General features: G+C 42.4%; 1 protein-coding gene across 4 annotated transcripts in view; it reads left to right on the top strand.

Moving 5' to 3' along the window:
• krt222 (keratin 222) overlaps nt 1-20,959 on the top strand; it is a 58,763-nt gene extending 37,804 nt beyond the window's left edge. For all 4 annotated transcript variants that reach the window (XM_059638631.1, XM_048560402.2, XM_048560403.2 and 1 more), the window contains 3 exons: nt 621-697; nt 5,139-5,247; nt 13,866-20,959. In XM_059638631.1, coding sequence (XP_059494614.1) covers nt 621-697; nt 5,139-5,247; nt 13,866-14,079 — 400 coding nt within the window. In that variant the 3' untranslated portion in view covers nt 14,080-20,959. The remainder of the gene's footprint in view (nt 1-620; nt 698-5,138; nt 5,248-13,865) is intronic.
• Nucleotides 20,960-22,385: the final 1,426 nt, after the last annotated feature.

Genomic DNA, 22,385 nt, shown 5'->3' with positions numbered 1-22,385 from the left:
GTGGAATGGATTGCCTGGGAAGGAAGGGGAGGCTGGAAAACTTACAACCTTTAAAAAAAATCTGGATGAGCACTTCAAATAACTTGCCATTCAAGGATATGGTACAAGTGCAGGAAATTGGGATTAGCACACCTTTAGTGGGAGTTACATCAATGCACACTTGATGGGCCAAAGGGCCTTTTCTGTGCTGTGTGACTCTATGACTTTGTGAATTTATAAACTGCGGATGCTGAAAATAGGGTACAAAACAATATTTGCTGTTGGAGGAGGCCACATTTTGAGTTTCAGGGGCTGTTTTCTCATTCTCATCAATTAATTTCTTACATGATACAGTTATTCAGTCACTTTACCTTCTGTATTTATGTTGCTTTATGGTGTATTTTACAGAAACAAAATTAGATGAATTCAGAAATAACCTCAATAACCATTACTCCTCCATCAAACCTAAAGTCACAAAATACAAGTGTGTTGACTAACTATTGTTAATTTATTTTGTTCATGGGATGTGAAGATCTCTGGTTGGACCAGGACTTATTGCCTGTCCCTAATTACCGCTTGAGAAGCAAATCAATGATGCTAAACAGTTAATTTTACAATTTTTACATGTTTCTACCTTTCAGACTCTCTGGAGCAACTTCTAGTGACTATCAGTCATCCCTCAGCAGTTTAAGTCAGAAAGAAATGGCCCTCCCTTCCGGTAAGTTTCACCTATACCACTTTCTTGTACATGAGGCTTGTCCAAACTCCTACCTTAAGCATCCTTCATTCTAAGCAGCTGACAGTATCGTACAGCTAGACCTTCTTCTCTCTGGGACTGTGTAGAAGGACCCTTGACTCTCTATCTAACCCATGTGATCATTGATGTTTGTGAGACATCAGGGTGAAAATGACTTCAAAAACAGCGGGTGAACCTTTTACCTTCGGAGTTCATGTTGATGTAAGATCAGTGGAAATAGGAGCAGGAGTAGGCCACTTACCCATTGAGCTTGCTGCACCAAGTGGCATGATTATCACATTAATTCCCTTCCTGCCTGCACAATTTTCAAGTTCTTTGTCAAGCAAAACTGTCTGACTCAATTTTAAATATATTTAACAACCAAGTTCCTATGACTCTCTGGGCTAAAGAATTCTACAGATTGATGGCCCTCTGAGAGAAGAAGACCCTCTCAGGTCTGTGTGCAGCAGCAGCTTCTTGAAATGGGAGTTACACATTGGTGCTGTTTGGTGTGTGCAGAGCTTCTTAGTGGCTACACAACTGCATAACATGAAATGAGCACTACTCATCATCTCCCCCTTGTTTTGAGATGGAATTCCCTTGTTCCAGATGCACTACCGCACCCCCCCCCCCCAACATCAAGGGAAACATCCTGTCAACACCATCCTGTCAAACCTTTCAAAATCTAATATAAAAGTCACGCCATCCCCACTTTTCTAAACTCTAATGACTATCAGCCTAACCTGCTCAGCATTTCCAGATAAGACAACCCCTCTTCCCAGGAATCAACCTCATGAACCTTCTCTGAGCTGGTTCCAATACAAGTCCGTCCCTCCTTGAATACATTAACCAAATCCAGCAACAGTTCTGTCACTGTCCTGGACAGTTGGAGCAAGACTTTCTGACTTACATCCTCCAGCCTCCTTGCAATAAACTGTGTTTGCTTTCCTAATTACTTGTTGTATCTGCACACTGACTTTTTGTGATGTATGCACCAGAACACACAGGTCCATCTGTACCGAAGCATTCTGCAGTCTCTCCATTTGAAGAATACACGTATTCTGTTTTCAATTCTTCCTATCAAAGTGGTCAACACCTACACATTTTCCAGTATCCTACTCCATTTGTCCATCTAAATCCTCTTCCCTCTTTGTAGATTACGTGGAACAGTCCCTCTTCTGCACCTACACTGGCCCCAAACCCCACCTCTTCCTCCGTTACATTGATGACTGTATCGGCGCCGCCTCTTGCTCCCAAGAGGAGCTCGAACAGTTCATCCACTTCACCAACACCTTCCACCCCAACCTCAAGTTCACCTGGGCCATCTCCAACACATCCCTCACCTTCCTGAACCTCTCTGTCTCCATCTCAGGCAACCAGCTAGAAACTGATGTCCATTTCAAGCCCACTGGTTCCCACATCTACTTAGAATACACCTCCTCCCACCCACCCACCTGCAAAAATTCCATCCCCTATTCCCAATTCCTTTGCCTCCGCCGCATCTGCTCCCAGGATGAGGCATTCCACTCCCGCACATCCCAGATGTCCGCGTTCTTGAAGGACCGCAACATCCAGTGGTCGAGAACGCCCTCAACGGGTGGTCAAGAACACCCTCAACCGTGTCTCCCGCATTTCCCGCAACACATCCCTCTCACCCCGCCCCCGCAATAACCGCCCTAAGAGAATCCCCCTCGTCCTCACATACCACCCCACCAACCTCCGGATACAACGCATCATCCTCTGACACTTCCACCATCTACAATCCGACCCCACCACCCAAGACATTTTTACATCCCCACCCTTGTCTGCCTTCCGGAGAGACCACTCTCTCCGTGACTCCCTTGTTCGCTCCACACTGCCCTCCAGCCCCACCACACCTGGCACCTTCCCCTGCAACCGCAGGAAATGTTACACTTGCCCCCACACCTCCTCCCTCACCCCCATCCCAGGCCCCAAGATGACTTTCCATATCAAGCAGATGTTCACCTGCATATCTGCCAATGTGGTATATTGTATCCATTGTACCCGGTGTGGCTTCCTCTACATTGGGGAAACCAAGCGGAGGCTTGGGGACCGCTTTGCAGAACACCTCCGCTCGGTTCGCAACAAACAACTGCACCTCCCAGTCGGGAACCATTTTAACTCCCCCTCCCATTCCTCAGATGACATATCCATCCTGGGCCTCCTGCAGTGCCACAATGATGCCACCCGAAGGTTGCAGGAACAGCAACTCATATTCCACTTGGGAACCCTGCAGCCCAATGGTATCAATGTGGACTTCACCAGCTTCAAAATCTCCCCCTCCCCGCACTGCATCCCAAAACCAGCCCAGCTCGTCCCCGCCTCCCTAACCTGTTCTTCCTCTCACCTATCTCCTCCTCCCACCTCAAGCCGCACCTCCATTTCCCACCTACTAACCTCATCCCACCTCCTTGACCTGTCCGTCCTCCCCGGACTGACCTATCCCCTCCCCACCTCCCCACCTATACTCTCCTCTTCACCTATCTTCTTTACTCTCCATCTTCGGTCCGCCTCCCCCTCTCTCCCTATTTATTCCAGAACCCTCTCCCCATCCCCCTCTCTGATGAAGGGTCTAGGCCCGAAACGTCAGCTTTTGTGCTCCTGAGATGCTACTTGGCCTGCTGTGTTCATCCTGCTTCACATTTTATTATCTTGGATTCTCCAGCATCTGCAGTTCCCATCAGCTCTCAATCCTCTTGCAGACTCTTTGAGTCCTCGTCACAAATTGCTCTCCTATCTATCTTTGTGGTGTTAAGCTCTTATCTGAATCTGTCTTTGCTTTCCACGCCCCTGCCCAAGATGATCTTGAGTGTGGAGTACAGACAACATTTCTTCCTAACGGTTGGTAAAGTAGTTGCAGATGGTTTCTTGTGCCAACAGGCAGAGGCCACTCCCATGGGTAATGAAGCTGCCCTCTGGGCGGCAGAGGCATTCCAGCAGCACAGTTTTGCAGTACCACATTCCAATAGATCACAGCACCGGGTTTCAGAATGATTCGTGTTTATTTACTCTCAATGTGTGGGTGTTGTCGGCAAGCCCTTACTTATTGCTCATCTCTCGTTGCCCAGAGAGTTTACCTACTGTTTGAGAGTCCAAATTCCACCCCTGCAAATTATGAAATAAATTACAGAAATTTAGCCATTTCTGGGCTGGTACCAGTAAATAATCAAAAGGGTCACTATTGTTATCTCAAAACACAGCAAATTAATTCATTGATCAGATGAAACAACTTGGTATCCATGCTATCATGGCCTATAGATGACCCCTGTCCCACATGTTCTAATGCAGCTTTGTACATCAGTCATAGGATCAGTTAGCTCAGTTGCTTGGATGGCTGGTTTACAATGCAGTGTAATACCAATAGTCCCCACACCAGCTCCCCCCCACACCAGCTACCATGTTACCATGAAGGAAACTACTTCTCAATCTCATCGTGACTCTTAGGTTAAGCCACCACCAGTCATCTCTCTCTAACAGGAGAGTAGGACTGTGGCAACTTTACCTTTTACTACCCTCAATGAGGCTATTTGGCCCATCATATCCATGCTGGTTCTCCAAAATGAACATCATGACTTGGTGCTCTCTCCTGCCTTTTCCCCATACTTTTGTAGATTGTTTCTGGCTAACTAATTATCCAATGGCCTTTTGATAGCCTCAGTTGAAAGATTACAGGATTCAAGCAGAGGAATGAGATGTTTTACTGCAATTATACGCAGCCTCGGTGAGGATGCTCCTGGAATATTGTGTGCAGTTTTAGTCTCATTATCTTGCTGTAGAGGAAGTGCAGCAAAGACTTATCAAATTAATTCCTACTCAATACCTAGCCCCCAGCCCCAGCCCAATATCTAACTCCCAATCTGAGGCCAATATCTAGCCCCCAACTACACCCCAACCCACCTCCATCTCTCAAGGCAGTCATTCCTTATTTCCAAACTCATGATTGTGAGGGGAGTAGAGTGCTCCTCCACTGTTGCCCTAAGAAAACCTCGACTCCCAAACAAGGTGCTATTGATGTACAGTGGTGGGGCATGATCTGCTGAGTTCTCTTGATTGAGGTGGCATGGTGACTCAGTGGTTAGTACTGCTGCCTCATGGCACCAGGGACCTGGGTTCAATTCCAACCATGGCAACTGTCTATGTGGAGTTTGCAGATTCTCTCTGTGTGAGTTTCCTCCGGGTGCTCCAGTTTCCTCCCACAGTCCAAAGAGGTAGAGGCTGGGTGGATAGGCCATGCTAAATTGCCTGTGGTGTTCAGGGATGTGTAGATTAGGGGCATGGGTCTTGTTGGGATGTTCTGAGGGTCACTGTGGACTTGTTGGACCAAAAGGCCTGCTTCCACGAGGTAGGGATTCTAAGTCTAAGACTCAATCCTTGGCATTTAATCTAATGGTTTCCTTTGCAGCTGCTACCATCTCTAGCCGCCTGGAGCAGAGAATCCAGATGGTGACAACTCAGGAGATTCTAGGTCAAAATTCAATGGCTGGGAGTTCAAAGGCTCATGGCAAAATTCAGTAAGTACAAAAATGTTTGTTTCATTCTTTACAAAGCATTGAGTAAGCAAAAGAAATTTGCTGCCGTATTGTTTTTATTCACTATCAGGATGAGGTCACCTCTTTGTCAACCATTCCTCACTATTGTAAGTAAGTGATATTTGGTGCTTTCCCAATTGAGTTACCACACGCACTGGGTCAACATGGAGGGCTGAACATTTGCTACTGAGGTCTGTGCCTTGCGACATGATGAAGGGACGTGTTAAATCCAGTCTTTGCCTTGTGGAAGTACGCGGGCAGGGGTAGTCAAGTCCAGCTCATCGACCTCAGAAGCAGAGGGTGAGGAGATGCCTACCCTCACTTTGGAGTCAGCCAGGTCAGGAGTATGTGTTAGCTATTCACATCCTTATCCTTCCCTAAGGGGAAATAGCCAGCTCTGGGAAAGGGGCAGGGTTCTCACCATCACCTTCTTTAAATGGTGATGGGGACGGCTCAAATTCACAAAGGCCTGAGCATTTCCTCAGCCAGCCACATTGCTTTAGGTCTGGAGTCTCATCATCCAGACAGGGTAAGACTTCTTCTTCCCTGAGAGACGTTAGTGCACCAGAGTTTGTTTTAACAACATTCACTGGTGGCATTTTTTAAAACTAAATACAGATTCTTGAACAGCACATTCTGAGCAAATTGACCCCTAAGGACTGTGCCCTATGTGATGGTGCTGGCTTCCATTTCTCAACAAGGTGTCTGGTTTCTTAGGTGACAGACTATCATTGATGAGTTAAAGAGCCTGTGAATACTAAACACAGTGAGGCGTCCGATCACTTGTATTGCTCTCAACACAGCCCACAGTGACACATTGCATAACGAGAGAAAAATACACATTTGTATCGCACCTTTCTGCATTTCTGACCTTTACAGCCACTGAAAACTGAAGTAGTGTGGTTATTATTATTAATAATGTGAGGATGTGTCAACAAATTTGAGCACATTGATTTTCCCACGGATAGCAATGTGATCAAATCATATATTTTTTAGTGGTGATGATCAAAGAGTAAACATTGGCCAGGACATTAAGGACGAGTTCATCAGTCTCCCTGAGGGGACTGGTGGGACCTCACTTTAAAGATTCATCTAAACACTGGCACATCTGACAGTATAGAATTCCCAGAGCACTGGACTAAAGCTTCAAACTAGCTTTTCTACTTAGTTTTCTGGACTGAGACTTGAACCCAGAACCTTTTCAACTGAGAAGCAAGTCCAGCGTTCGCTAAGCCATGAAGATCCACTATTAGAGGGCTGTTGAATCTACACAATCAGTGGCAGTCAATTCAGTTCTAAGACAAATGGTGAATATTAGTGGATAAAATTAAATTCTGACACATCACTGAGTTATTGTAGTTATTGACAGAACTTTTGAGATTTGCCAGAAATAACTTGGCTGCAGATTATTATCAATTTTTAGACAGTGTTACACAGGTTATGTTCACATGCTTATCTCATTGATTCACAAAGATTCAGCTTTTGTTTCCCTAAAGGCTAAACCCTGTTCATAACATAACCTGCAAACATTCCCAAAACAGCTTCTGCCTAAGTTTTATGTTCCCAAAGGGTTCCATTCTCCACACCAGCTCCCCTCTACGCCAGCTTTTCCCACCCCACACCAGCTCCCCCTTACACCAGCTCCCACCAACACCAGCTTTCCCACCCCACACCAGCTCCCCCTTACACCAGCTCCCACCAACACCAGCTTTCCCACCCCACACCAGCTTTCCCACCCCACACCAGCTCCCCTTTACACCAGCTTCTCCCCATACCAACTTCCACACCACACCAGCTCCCCCCACACCAGCTCCCCCCCAACACCAGCTCTCCCCAACACCAGCTCCCCGCCCACACCAGCTCCCCCCAACACCAGCTCCCCCCCACGCCAGCTCCCCCCCCAAACCAGCTCCTCCCCAACACCAGCTCCCCCCAACACCAGCTCCCCCCAACACCAGCTCCCCCCCAATACCAGCTCCCCCCAACACCAGCTCCCACACCACACCAGTTCCCCGCCCACACCAGCTCCCCCCCAAACCAGCTCCTCCCCAACACCAGCTCCTCCCCAACACCAGCTCCCCCCAACACCAGCTCCCCGCCCACACCAGCTCCCGCCCACACCAGCTCCCCCTCCCCCACGCCCTGTGATTGTCATTTCAGTTTCTTCACTGCACAGGTACAATGTACCTGACTCTCTCAGGAACCTGCAGACACTCACTGCGCATAGAGTAAGTGTTGAAACAGTTCCAGGTTTCAGATGGATGATTAAAAAATAAACCGAAAGATTTTCAATTCTATAGAGTCTTTCACAACATCAATTTGCCTGTAAGCCCTTTATAGATGTTAATTATTTTTTTAATGTTGAAATGCAACAAGTCATCCAATTTGTGCTCAGCAACATTCCATAGTCATACAATAATAACCAGATCATCTATTTTTGTGATGTTGGTTAAGGGATAAACATTTGTCAGGACACCAGGTGTACTCTCCTTGTCTTCTTCAAAATAGTGCCATAGTATCTTTGCCCACATCAGACTGCAGATGGGATTGTGATTTGAATCCCTACACAGAAGATCTGTAACTGCTAAGCTCCCACTCAGGACAGAATTAGATAAGCAGAGGAGAGGGTCAAGGACTGATATGGTGTAATGGACAGATGAAGATTGATTTTTGATGTCACATTTAAAAGGCAGGAATAGAAGGACATGAGATGGGCCATATTTTCCTGAGTTAAAGGAGAGACATTGGAGGAAGGCATGGTTTTCTTACTGCAAAATAAAATCAGGAGCATGAGGAGAGATAGTGCATGAGACACACAACCACACAAAGTGTACAAGGAAAGAAAGGACTTAGAAACAATTGCTTGCATGCGGGTCATAAAGGAGAACTGAGTGGTCAGGAATTATGTGGAGGAGGAATCACCTTGGTTTCATGGATGAGATGAGCTTGGAAAAGGGTGGAGGAGTGAGGAATGAAATACCACAAAAAGACAGAAATGTTATACTAAAGTTAGTGAAGACTGGAAGGAATTTTGTTTCTTTTTATTCATGACCAAGATCTGAGCATTAGTGGCAAGGTCAGCACTTGTTGCCCTTAAACTGAATGGCTTGCTAGACTTTTTCAGTGGGTTGTTAAGAGTCAACTTATTGATGTTGCTCTGAAGCCACATGTAGGTCAGATCAGCAGATTTCCTTCACTAAAGGACATGAATGGACCAGATGTGTTTTTATAGCAAATGAGAACAGCTATCATGATCACCACTTTTTTGTTTTTTAAAAAATGATCAACCTCTTCAGAGATGTTGTTAGACACCTCAGGGTCAGATGGGACTTGAACCCAGGTCTCCTAATTCAGAGGTAGAGGCTGCACTACAAGAGCCCTGTGGTCACCATTATCGAAACGAGCCTTAAATGCCAAATGTATTAACTTAATTAAATTCCAGTAGCTGCTGTTATGGAATTTAAACCTATCTTTCCTGAATTAGTCTGGATTGCTAAATTACTAATCTAGTACATGGCCACTGTGTCACCATCCCAGATTCCAAGACTCAGTGTCAACTCAATTCCATTCAAAACCAGAACTGGAGTCAAAGTAGACAGCCGCTCACAGAAATTACAAATGATAGAATCAGTTACACAACATGTGTGAAGAAATAGAAAAGTGGTGCATAAAAGTTTACACAAATATAAAATGTGAAAATGGACAAAATATACAAAGTAACAAAATAAATTCCAAATTGTATTGAAATAGCAAAATATCAAGTCTAGGAGATAGTATACATTTAAGTCGTCATTGGATAAGCATATGGATGTACATGGAATAGTGTAGGTTAGATGGGCTTGAGATCGGTATGACAGGTCGGCACAACATCGAGGGCCGAAGGGCCTGTACTGTGCTGTAACGTTCTATGTTCTATGTTCTAACTCAGAGTGTCAGCGTGGAATATCTGCTCACACCTCTGAGTGTGACATGAATCATTGCAGTTCAGTTTGTGAGAGTGCTATCCACTGAGCCACAGCTAGAAGTGAGGAAGGGCATCTGTGAAAGACAAGATTCTCATATGTCAGGAACTGAGAGTGCATTATTGTTTGCATAATTTAAGCTTGTCCTGCTGTACAAGTGAATATGGACTGATTGAGTCAACAATAAAATAAACTAAAATATGATGAATCTTTCCTTTTGTAAGCAGTTTTGTGTTCAAAAGCCAGCAACCTGTGAGCTGTAACATGCAGACTACACTCAGCTCTCAGAGTTGGTACATGGCTACATACAATTTTAGCCAGCAACAGTGCAGGCGCTGAAAGCAAAGATCTTGATAGGTCACTCAGACAGTTTGGGGTCACTGGAGAGGAGTTCGAGGATAAAAAAATTGTAGAAGGAAAAGGATAGGCTCTGTATTAAGAATTCTTTCTCTTTTACACTGTACTGCTGGGAAGCAATTGTATATACTCCATGGCTTCGTGTAGGAGGTTCAGTAAAAAGTCAAGAGCAAAACAGAAGTTTCTAGAAAAGATCAACAAGTCTGGCAGCATCTGTGAAGAAAGTGAACTGAGGAACCGAAACGTTAACTGTGATTTCTCTCCACAGATGCTACCAGACTTGCTGAGCTTTTCCAGCAACTTCTGTTTTTGTGTCTAATTTAGACCATCGAGAGTTCTTTCAGTTTTTAAAAGTCAGGAGTAATTTGCAATCTTAGTGGTGTTAGAGTTTAGGCATAAGTTCCAGGAGTTAGAAGGCAGCTAAGTGTTGGAATTAGGGCTTAGGAAAAATTTTCGAAATTATACGGGATCTGAAGGAGCTGTGTATCACTCTCAGTTCAGTACAGCTGACTGCTGGGTTGAAAAACACAAGCTGTAGTTGCTTTAGGCAATTATGTAAAATGAGAGCTCATGGAAAAACTGGTGGTAACTCTAACTTGGTGAAGCTGGCTGATCAAGAAAAGCAGAAGTAAGGTCAATGACAAGTATTGGAATGTAGTTTTCAAAGCCGAGACTAGTAACTAGAATTGGAATTAGTTTTGTTGTGATATGTACTCACATGAATACAGTGAAAAGTTTACAAGTTGCCACTTACGGCACCATCTTAGGTACCAAAGTACCTAAGTATAGCTACTAAACTACAAATTCTTAGGAGCAAAAATTAGAATAGCAAAGTGCAACATAAATAGAGGAAAAAGAGTTCAGAACAACAGTCCTTCCAATGAAAACTGCACTGAGCTTCACCTTGAGGCTAGGTGTCAAGTCCACGCTGAGGCAGGGAGTCTGCAATAGCTTTCAAATTGGACGCTGCTGATGCTGTGAGGATGGGAGATAAAAAGAAAAAGAAAACAGAAAAAGAGACAAAAAAGCAAATGATGGAGCAGACGAGCTCTAGCTCAAGAGTCCTTTTCCATCACCATCTTCTAACTTTAGTCTGGATGGACATGTTGCCTCCTTTCCTGGTGACCCAGGAAGGAGGATGATCAACCATAATGGGAGCACTCTTTGATGCAATCTCTGATAGAAACATTCTTGAGCAGGGGTTTCAAGGCCAGATCAGCAAACGTAAAAAATTATCATCTATTGTGAAGTTTAATGTGATTTGCTAATCCACTGTGTCATTAAGGTCTAGAAGAATTGCTGAGAAATTGTGGGATCTGTTTTGGTCACATTTGGTATTTGATGTGTTCCGTGGAATGTTTGATAACAGTCTATTCCATGTTTACCAGAGGTTAATCCTGGGTGTTGGGAATAGTTAGCACATGTGCTGTAGATTGTATCACTCTTCTAACACTGCGTGGTAACGTTTATTGTTACTTGTTGAACATTTTGGAATCTTGTGGCTTTACTCTCTGAATAAGTCTTCTGGATCTTACACTTTGTGAACTTTACAGAAGAAGTGATTAGTCCCTAGCCAGCTTGGTCCACGATCATAACATAATTCGGGGGTTCCTGTGGGATTTGAAAATCAGAGACAAATCCAAAGGTGCTGGGACTTGCTGAGATGAAGGCTGAAAGGACCTTCATTGTGAATGCTATTCTATTTATTGAAAACCTAAATGACTTTTCTGGAAAGGGACCCTGAATATTATGTAAGCAATAGCCAAGGCTAGGTTAGTAGAAAAGTTGGAGTTAGAATTAAAAGCGCTAGGAAAATAGAAATAGCTGAGGTAATAGTGCATCCTCTTCGACTGAGAGAAGAAGTGTCTAACCCAGGCATATCACAGTTTGAGTTGGCCAGAATTCAGTTGCAGTTGAAGCAGCTTGTAACAAAGAAGGAAAGAAAAACCTGAATTTGAATGAGAAAGGCAAATGTTTGAACTTGAACTCTGGACACAGAAATTGGCAATGGAGGAAAGAGATGAGGAAAGGCAAAAAGAACTTTGAAGTGAGAAAGAAATCAAAAAGCATGAAATGGGTAAAGAAAGGCTGTAGGATTGTAGCAATCGTTAACATCTGACATCTCTGAATGTAACAGGGGCAATAGCAAACCTGAACTGATTCTCTGAAGTTTGGAACGTAGAAAGCAGAGATACAACTCAGCACCTCAAACATGTGACACCATTGAATGAGTTCACTGAATTGCAACCTAACTCGACAAACCCACCTTTACTCCAAATGTCTTAAAAACAGATTAACAAAATCTATTAGTCTTAAATTTTGAATTAAGCTATCATCAATTGTTGTTTGTGAAAGAGAGTTCCAATCTTCTACCATGCTATACTTAAAATGTCAGAAGTCACATGAAACCAGGTTTTAGAATAAAAACCGAAAGAAGTGTGGATGCTGTAAATCAGGAACAATGTTCATGTTTTAGTCTAACAGGTTTATTTGAAATCACACTTTTTGGAGTGCAGCTTCTTTATCAGGTGAAGTGAGAGAGAATAGCTCACAGACACACAATTTACAGGCAAAGAGATCAAGGGCAGAGAGATCAGATGATCATACAACTCGTGTGCGTGGAGTGTTGAATGATAAGTCTCTGCAGGTGACCAAGAGTGTTAGTGAGTAAAGGGTCTACAGCTGACTAACCAGTGAAGAGAAGGCCTATAATCCAACTAAATGAGGCAGAGAGATAATTACAAAAAAATGAATAACAAGGTGGTGCTGGAACAAACCAAATGACTGGAATAACATGATAAGTGTAAGAGTCACATGCCAAGGGTCTAACCAAAGAAACAAGTAATCCAAAATTGTACAAACTAATTAGGGTAAAGAGATCATAACAATTCGTCAAGATGATAGTGTCAAAACAGAACAGTAAGGAAGATTTCACGATAACAAAGGGTGAAGCTGGATGAACACAGCAGTCCAAGGAGCATCTTAGCAGCACAAAAGCTGATGTTTCGGGCCTAGACCCTTCATCAGAGAGGGGGATGGGGAGGGGATTTTACAGATACAGAACAGTGTGATGGGGTCACATGTAGCGCGACATGAATCCAAGATCACTGCTGAGGCAATTCTACATTGTTGTGTACCTCAAAGTCTGCCTGAGGGGGCACTTATCCGAAGGCTGAATGCCCCTGACCGCTGAAGTGTTCCCCGACTGGGAGGGAACATCCCTGTCTGGCAAATGTTGCACGGTGTCTGTTCATCCGTTGTTGTAGAGTTTGTATGGTCTTGCGAATATACTGTGCAGACACTCCACTCACACCAGTTGTATGATCTGTTGATCTCTCTGCCCTTGATCTCTCTGCCTATAAATTTTAGGTTTGTGTGCTTCTGTTTTACTTCACCTGACGAAGGGCTACCCTCCAAAAGCTTGTGATTTCAAATAAACCTGCTGGACTATAACCTGGTGTTATGTGATTTCTGACTTTGTCCACCCCAGTCCAACACTGGCACCTCCAGGTCACCCTTTATGATGACAGGTCTTTGCTAATTTCACGCCAAAAGGCCTGGATTTACTTTATAGACTCCGCTCTGGATTCCCCCTGATCAGCAGGTACAGATTTTTCTCCATCAACCCGTTGTGCCTCCAGATAGCTCAAATAAACTGATTAAATTGCTACTTAACCTTCTAAATCTAGGAATATAGTTTCAGTTTCTGTAATCTGTTCACATCATTCTACCTCAGAGTACGAGTATCATTTTGGTAAACCTATACTGCAGACTCTCCAAGACCAATATCTCCTTGCTAAAGTGCAGTATTGAGAACAGCGGATAGTGATTCTGCTGTGACTGAGCCAGTGATTTACGTATCTGTTATATGAATGGTTTTGGCCAGTGGATAGGGAGAAACTGTTTTCTAGCCACTCAAGAGTCAGTAATAAGAGAACAGAGACATGATGTAATAGCAAAAGAACCAGAAAGGATTGTTTTTACGCAGTGAATTGTTGTGATTTGGATCGTGCTGCTTGGAAGAGCGGTGAAAGCAAATTTAACTTTTAAAAGAGAATTGGATAGAAAGCTACAGGGCAAAAACTAACAGGGTATGAAGGAAGAGCCGGGGAGAGCAGAATTAATTGGATAGCTCTTTCAAAGAGTTGGTACACATACTGGACTGAATGATTGCTTTCTGTTAAGTGTTAGATTCGACAAAATAAGTAATCAGTGCCGTCCTAAAATGTTCAGAAACAGGAGTTGATCAGTAAGTCTGCTCAATATTTGTGATTGTTTTAGGACAGAGAAAGTGGACGAGGTTATCAAGGAATGGGAATGCTCCTTTTTCAAGGATAATCCACACCTTCGGAAGAAATCTACATCACTCCGGTTTGACCTGCACCTGGCAGCAACAGATGAAAGCTGTTCACAGACCAAGCAAGGCAGCCTTCCTGACATTGAACTCAGGCTGGTAATGAGAAAGTCAAGCAGCATTCCATCTCTGAAATCATAATGCTCAGCAAAGCACAGCATAACCAGTGTGATATACAGCACACACCAATTTCAATTCCTCCTTGCAGCTGTTGTGTTATATTTATCGGTGTATAGATGAGGATTGGGGAGGGTGGGAATGCTCTTTCAATATTTATTAAATTTCTAAATGAACTAGGGTGCATGAAAAACCACTGGTATATTAATCAAAGCGGATGTTACTCCGAAGCAAAATACTGCAGATGCCAATAATCAGAAACTTAAACAGACATTGCTGGAGAAACTCAGCAGGTCTGTCAGCATCTATGGAGAGAGAAATTTTTTGAGTCCGGTGAACTTTCTGAAGAACTGGTCATCAAGTTGAAATGTTAATTCTGTTTCTTTTCCCACAGAAAGTGCCGATTCTGCTCAGTTTTTTTTTCGGAGTTTTTTTTTACTTTTATTTTTATTCAATAGCAAATTATCATTCAATCGATTGTTTCTCCTGAAGTTATTTTGTCCCTGTGGGAGTGGGACTCTTAAATTCCTTTACTTCCAATTAATGCGCATTAAGAAAATTTAAATTTTACTGCGTCCAACTTGTTTTGTTGTGATGCTCAACAAATGGCTTGGTTTTGAGTTGCCGTTTCAATGAACATTGAGTTTAAGGTCAAGTGTCACCTGAGTTTTCTCTATGAGTGACTCAGTCAAGCCAACACAAAGTTCAATCCTAGTTATTATTGGAGTTAACCTCTTTCTCAGCAGGAGGACACTTCCATGGCACCTTATTTGTGGGAGCGAGCTAATAATCAGTTGTGGTGCCTGCTCCTGAGCTTTATCCACTGACCATGCCTGTATAACTGCATGTATGTAATTGTCCAGGCAAAACATGACAGAGTATTATGTTACTGCTGACTACATGGTGTGAACTGGCAAGCAAGAGCTGCAGCAATGTTCAGCACCACCTTGTCAGAAGGGAAAAACATTGATATGTAAGGCCTTAAATAGCTTAATGTTTTAATGATAGTTTGATATAATACTCACAGATCAATGGTGAATGTATTCAGGTAAGTTAACACCTTACCTGTCGAATGTACTATTTAACACTTACATGCTCACAGAAACAGAAATTAAAAGTCCGAAGCCAAACTGAGCTGAGCAGGAAGTATAGCTTTTGTTGTACAGAGATGGCTTGGAGTTCATGGTCAGGTTTACAGAACAAGAAGGTGACGCTGGGGGGTTGCTTATGGTCTGCCTCAATTACAGGCAGTTGCTGCATAAATTCAGAATGAGTTGGTTAGTCTAGTTGTTGTGTTTGTTGCCATTTGATGAAGTGCTTTCACAATATCAGTACCTGCAACCATTACCAGCTGATACAATCGCAGGCAAGGGATCAAATACCAAGAAAAGCTGGCAAATGGAAATACTTTATTCTGAGGCAATGAAAGATGAACGAGAAAAACCTGAGAAAGAGGATGAGAAACTCTATTCAAATTAGGTAAGTTAGCCATACAAATAGCAAGGTCTTTGAATGTAATCCGAGCTGATCAGGCCTTTGTGTTCTCTGAGTTTTGGGGATCAAAAGCCACAATGAGACCTGGAAAGTGCAGGAATGTTGGAAGGAAGCTTTTGCCATATCACACTGTCACCTGTTCATGGGAAACATGTGTTTGAATCTTTTGAACAATTTGATGACAACACTCAAAAAGCTCTGACTCCTACAGAGTCTGTTACTGTGTTCAGTAGGAGGTTAGGCAGACCTGTTTGTTCAACAGAGTTAACTGGGTCTCTGTATGAATACACTTCAAACTGAAGGGAATTATCTGCCAATTCTAGAGATCAGAAAATTTGAAAAAAAAACATAAATTGCTGGAAATATGCAGGATGTGGAACATCTGATAGAAATCACCTGTTTATTCAGGGTGAACTTGTGTTATGACAAAATGTTTTGATGAAAAATAGGTAGTGCTGTTTTCTTTCACATGCACATAAACTCACAATTCCAGAAAGTCCTGTTTTTATTTACATTCTTGCCTGGCAACATCTAAGTACCAGTCAGCCTGGTTCACCCATCACAAAATCTACCGCCACCGTGCCTGTGTCAGGCCGTTCACTGATCCATGTTGCTTCTTTGTCTGGCAACGCCTCAATTTTAAAATTCTCATCCTTACTTTCACATCTCCGCATGGCCTTGCCCCCTCCCTATCTCTATAATCTCCTCCAGCCCCACAACCCTCTGAGATATCCACATTCTTTCCATTCCAGCCTCTTGTTCAATTTTAGATTTTAATCACTTCACCATTGGCAGTCCTGTCTCCAGCTGTCTGGACACTGGAATTCCCTCCCCAAACTTCTGCACCTTTCAATCTCTTTCTCTTAATTTAAAATGCTCCTTAAAATCTACCTCTTTACTTAAACATTTGGTTGTGTAATTTTGTTTGATGATGCAGCTGGAGATATTTCAGGATGTTTTAATGTGTTCAAGGCTCAATATATTAATACAAGTTGTTGCTATTGTTAGATAGCTGGTCCCTATAAAGCTGTAATCTCTGTCAATGTGTCTTTCTAATTGTCTATTATCATCAATCACCAGATAAAGCTAGCTCACAGAGGAAGAGAACAAGATATTTCCACAAGATTTTGCAGATTGTTACAGCTAAAAGTTCTATGGTTTAACATCTTGAACTAGACAATTAAACACTGCAAACCCACACGTTCTGGATGTAAAGAAATTTGACATTAAAATTTACAATGTGGAAACTTATAAAATATCAAAGCAAATACACTTCAACTAGAACCACAATGATTAGTATCAAGAAATCTTAATGTGAAGAAGAAAGTACATAGAATTCAGTAATGTGCGAGATTTATGAAATTACACTGAATGACAGCACTGAAGCAGACCATTCACCTAACTGGCCTATACTAGTGTTTACGTTCCACACTCGTCTAAACCCCGAGGAACTCAAAGTGCAACAAGGAAAAACTCCAAATAGGTGGGCAGCATGGGAACACTGTGGATAGGTGGGCTTGATGGGCAGAAAGGTTTGCAGAATATCTTACTGTCACTAACTGGTGCTAAAATATTGCTTCTGGGTTATCAGTGGAGTTATTAGACGTTTGAATGTAATACTGGATGCAGAAGACTGTGAATAATCATAGTCCATGTATCATCCCTCAGACTTGGTGCAGTAGCTGAGCCCCAACTCTCTGCTGTGGGTAAAACAGTAGATATCTGAGAATGAGCCATCAGCAACAAAGATGTGGTGATTGTGCCAAGTGCTGTCAGAACAGCAACATCTTCAGGCAATGGGTCTGATTTAACTCGGGGAAAGCAGATGCATTTGAGTGCGTTCAAATGTCTTCCATTTTTCCCAGGAAACTATATTTCCTGAAGCATTTCCCAAAGGTTAAGAGAGCATGGACCAAGCATATTGCTAAACCGAAATGACCGTGATTATTGCAGCTTAATATCGAAACAAAAAAAACAGGCAGCCAGATATGTCAGCAGGAACGTTTAGACACTGTTAGTAACAGCCTTCCTCATGCTGGGTTAAATAGTCTCTCATGGTCAAAACAATTACATTTAAATGGAATAAGCTTATCTCAGCCCTTTAACAAACCTTGTTCTCAACAGAACAGCAAGTCCATATCTAAAGGCCACCCCAGCTGCACTGCAAAGCTTGCTTCTATATGTTCCGAGTCACTCAATGCAACACATGCAGACAAGGATTGGTGTAAACCAGTGTGATAAAGGCAGCAGGATCCCATTCCCACAAACATCAGCAAACAGGCTGAGGCTGTTTTTATGATAGCTCTTGTGGTCATGTTTTCTGACTCACTGATTACAGGATGTATTTAATTAGGTTCCAAAGCTTGCCCAGGTTTGTACTGCACAATCTGTGATCCAGCATCAAAACCACAATCCTGCAGTACATCACAAAATAATTAGAAATCAAAAAAACATTGCTTTTTCTGTAACGTTTTTAAGGTGGTCAGAGCCATTGTAGTATTTAAAGAGCTAAAATGATCAATTACTAATTCATCTGCACATATTTAGGCCCGCTTTCTGTCAATGGGAATTACTTACATATTAAAATGGCAAAATTAAAAACAGTTCAGAGTTTCTACATCCTAGCGGGGGCTGGGGGTGGCATGGACAGCAACCTAATAGAATCAAATATCAAATGATTTATTTTCTGTGGATTCAATACTTTTTCCTGGAGATTCTATTGTTGACATTAATGAGCCCAGATCACGTTTGTGATGATGGGTTGTCATGGAGGTTTGCTATATATGAGAAATGATTACTTTAACTGCCATCTTTGTGTTTCCGGATGCTTTGAAGCATTTTATTGCTCAGAAAATACTTTCAAAATGTAGTTACTGCAAGATACAAAGCAGCTACAATGCACATAATAAGATGCTGACCAAATAACCTTTTCTGTTGGTATTGGTTATGCAGAGATAAATAGTATCCAGGACATAAGAAAGAATTCCCTTGCTCTTACTTAAATAGTGGCCATGGGATCTTTCAGATCCGACTGACAACAAACAAGCTTCAGTTTAATGTCACATCCAAAAACAGCATCTCCAACAGCACACTCTCTCAATACTGCCCTGAGACTGTCTAACGGGACTTGAACCCATAAGCTGCTCAATCAGAGGTATGTGTACTATTCATTGAGTCTTAACCTGTCATTTAGTAAACTATCAAACCTCGGACAGGTTCACATTTAGCATTATAGACCTCTTTCTGGCAGTTTTAATGGCAAACCAAGTTGACATGCGCCTACTGCCATTTTCAGGTTGGCACAAGCTTTCTGTGATCTGAGACCAGCAGCATCTACCTGTCAAAGTTGTTCAAATTAGGCAGGAGGTGGGGTCACCCCTGGTATAGCTCCATAGGAAACTGCAACTGCCTGGCAATTACAACAGGAGGCAATGGTTTATGCAAGAGTCTGGACATTGAGGAATAACAGGCTATTTGGTAATGGGAGCTACTGCAGCCCGGATACTGTCCTTCCTCTGTTGTTCAAACCTGCAGAATTCCAGAAGGGAGAGTACTTGGCAGAAATCAGAACTAAGAACCTGATTTTGGAGACAAATCACCTTCATTGACCTTTCACAGCAACAGCAGGATGCTATTCAGCCCCTTCCACTATCCAATCAGATCATGGCTGGTGAACATCTTAATGCCATTCACACACTTAGGTTCCATAATATTGAACACCACTAAAACACCTACAAATCTCTCTTCTATTCTAACTTCCAAATGATTCCCAGCCTCAGTTTTTTAGATAAGAGATTCCTAGATTTTCTGTCCCGTTGAACAATGAGAATGATTGCTCTGTGACAGTGTGCAGGCTCCATGCAGATAGCAAAGGCCTGATTTTAACTTAGTGTAAGTTAATGACTACACAATGGAGTGGTATCACACACAGTATCAAGGCTGCAAGAATAGTACACAAATTGCTTTATAGTTCAGGAGCAGATAGAAGCAGGCTCCAGTGAGGCATTGCTATAAATCTTCATTCCAACATGATGCATGAGTGAGTTTTAAATATTAATAAGAATTGACTCGAAAATCAGATGCACTGAGAGGGTGAATTCCTGATCTGTAAAGGCAGGGGGTAGCTTTTGACCTCACAAACTGTAACATTCCCCTCCCTTCACATGTTGTCACTCAGGATTTGAGATAATTGATAAAAATCCAAGGTGTGGATTATGTAGGAGCAAATTACTGCAGATGCTGGAATCTGTACTGAAAACAAAAAATGCTGGAGATCACAGCAGGTCAGGCAGCATCCATAGAGAGAGAGCAAGCTAACATTTCAAGTCTTGATGACTCTTCATCAGAGCTCTGATAAACACCTATTAGACTCGAAACATTAGCTTACTGTCTCTCCATAGATGCTGCCTGACCCGCTGTGATCTCCAGCATTTTTTGTTTGCAGTGTGCACTATGCATGTGGATAGGCAAACTGTGTTAGACTGTTAGGTCTAACTTCTTTCATCATACAACTAGATTTAATTATTGTCAGAATCATTTCCCAGCTGATACAATTGCAAAACATGTCTCTTTGTTTGGATTTAATAATTAACTTTCTCTCTTTTGTTTTCTGTTCTCTATATGAAAGGGGCTGAGGTAAGACTAACTGTCCAGTGTAACGTCTGGACTGCAGGCTCACAGTAAATGGAAATGAAACAGAGAAAAAATTAACAGGATATAACAGAACTTTACTCTGTATCAAACCCCATGCTAACCCTGTCTCGGGAGTGTTTGACAGGGACAGTGTAGAGAGAGTTTCATTCTGTACATAGCCCTGTGTTGTCCCTGCCCTGGCATTGTCTGAGGGGAATTGTATAGAAATGTACTGTGAAGTCGATCTAATATGGGGGTTTCACGTGGTCCTGGGATGACATTTGTGGCTTCATTTACTGTAACAAACACCAGATGGAGTTGAATAAAACACGATCGGATTCAAGCTTTAGGAACCAGACTCTCAGCCCTAGTGATCCCAATCAACATGAGAAAACTCGGAGGTGCTGACTGAAACAACAGTGAATATGTTTCAATGAATCACGAAAAGGATCGAAACCCTGTTTCCCATGGAGCCAATCAGCACAGAGTGAATCTCAGAGTGATCCCATTGGGAACAAATCCTGAAAGGTATGACTGGAAGTTCCAGGATCTTTAGGGAGGTATTATCCATCAGGTAGAACTAACATCCAGATTCTAACCTTGCTTTTCTTCAACATCTGCTTGCAATGGGTATAATATAATGCAAATCTGAATTCTGTTGCATTGTTGGACTGTAATGTCTTATTATTATTGTAATGGAAATGAAATACAGTTGTTGAGACGTGGAATCTATATTTATTAATATAATGTTGAATTACAAAATAAAAGTTATATTGTTTCTATGGTTTCAGTGACAATTTGATAATATTGGCTGTGAACATTCCTCTTGTTTTTCTAGATTCTTATCCTCCTCCGGTGGAAATTGAGCACTGTGCCCGAAGTGAGGATTGGACTCTGTGTTGGTGCCCCACACCTTAGACAGGGAGTGAAGGGTGCAAACTCCATTTCAGTCAGTATGGCAAGTGCAGACTTGAACATAATTTTGAACATAAACATTGATGTGGATGGCTACCCAGTTCAGTAAGCGTTGAGCCAGAGGTGGCTTCCCCACCATAACCCTGTCTGAACCCTGAAATCAGACAGCATGATCACTCAAAGGGCAAAGCCTGAAGAGTATGTTTGATGAATTGGCTCCTCACCACATGGTTTGGACACAAAGGATAACCAGGAGATTCCCATTGTTTGTGAAATCATATGCTTTACCAAATTATTCACATGTGGAATTGGATTTGTTTTTCTCACAGGATGTGGGCATTGCATTTATTTAGCACCTTTGACAAGCCTGGTGTTTTTCAGAGCACTTTAAATGTCTTTGAAGCATTGTTACTTTTCAAAGGCATGGAAAACATGCAGGCAAATTCGACCAGATTGAGATTTTCTTAAAGTGCTGTTGGCTAAATAAAATTTGGTCGGGCCACTGCGAAGAACTCCCCAGATTTTTTTCATCACAGAAACTTCAACTGGAGAGGTTAGCTGTAACCTCTACCCCCGCCCCCCCCACCGACACTCTGCACTTGCAACACTGGAACCAGCCTCCTTAGGGCTGGACAAGAGGACCGAACTGGATTTGATGGTCACAGCTGTCTGATTCACAGATGAGGAAGATAGTTATAACTGACATGAAATTTACACATCAGTGAACTTGTGCCAAATTCAACATAGCTTTATGTTTTTGAAGCTTCCAATCTTCAATACGAAGCTAATGTTTGAGCATTTAATTCTAAACATTAAAGTTTTTATTTCCCTAATTTAAGTATGCCAGCCTTCCTTACAAAATACTCTTTGTGAGGTGGTTTAAACAGCTGCTTTGGGGATTACAATTGCCATTGAATTTTTAAAGGTCATCAACTGCTCTCAGTCTATGTCAGAACTTGTTTAGTGAGTACATTTGTTTAAACGTCAGAGACAAGAAATAACATGTTTTTGCCAACTCTCACACACGCTGGTTTCCCTGCAGGGAGATTGACAGACAGCGAGGGAGCTGAGACATAGGGGCAGAGTATTACACATTGAATGTAATCAAGATATCTGCTGAGGTGCATAACTTTGTTTGACATTGCACTAGTTAGTTTATGGTTGAATTCTCTGATATAATTAACTTGCAAACAGTGTAAAATTTCCATGAATGCTAGGGCAATGTAGTAGATGCTTTTCATTCTTGTGTAAAAGAATATTTAAGGATGGAGCAGTGAATATTAGTTATC

Source organism: Stegostoma tigrinum, chromosome 31 (genome assembly GCF_030684315.1).
Source record: "Stegostoma tigrinum isolate sSteTig4 chromosome 31, sSteTig4.hap1, whole genome shotgun sequence".
Lineage (NCBI taxonomy): Eukaryota > Metazoa > Chordata > Chondrichthyes > Orectolobiformes > Stegostomatidae > Stegostoma > Stegostoma tigrinum.
The sequence above is the reverse complement of the archived record's forward strand: the minus strand, read 5'-3'. Positions and strand labels throughout refer to the sequence as shown.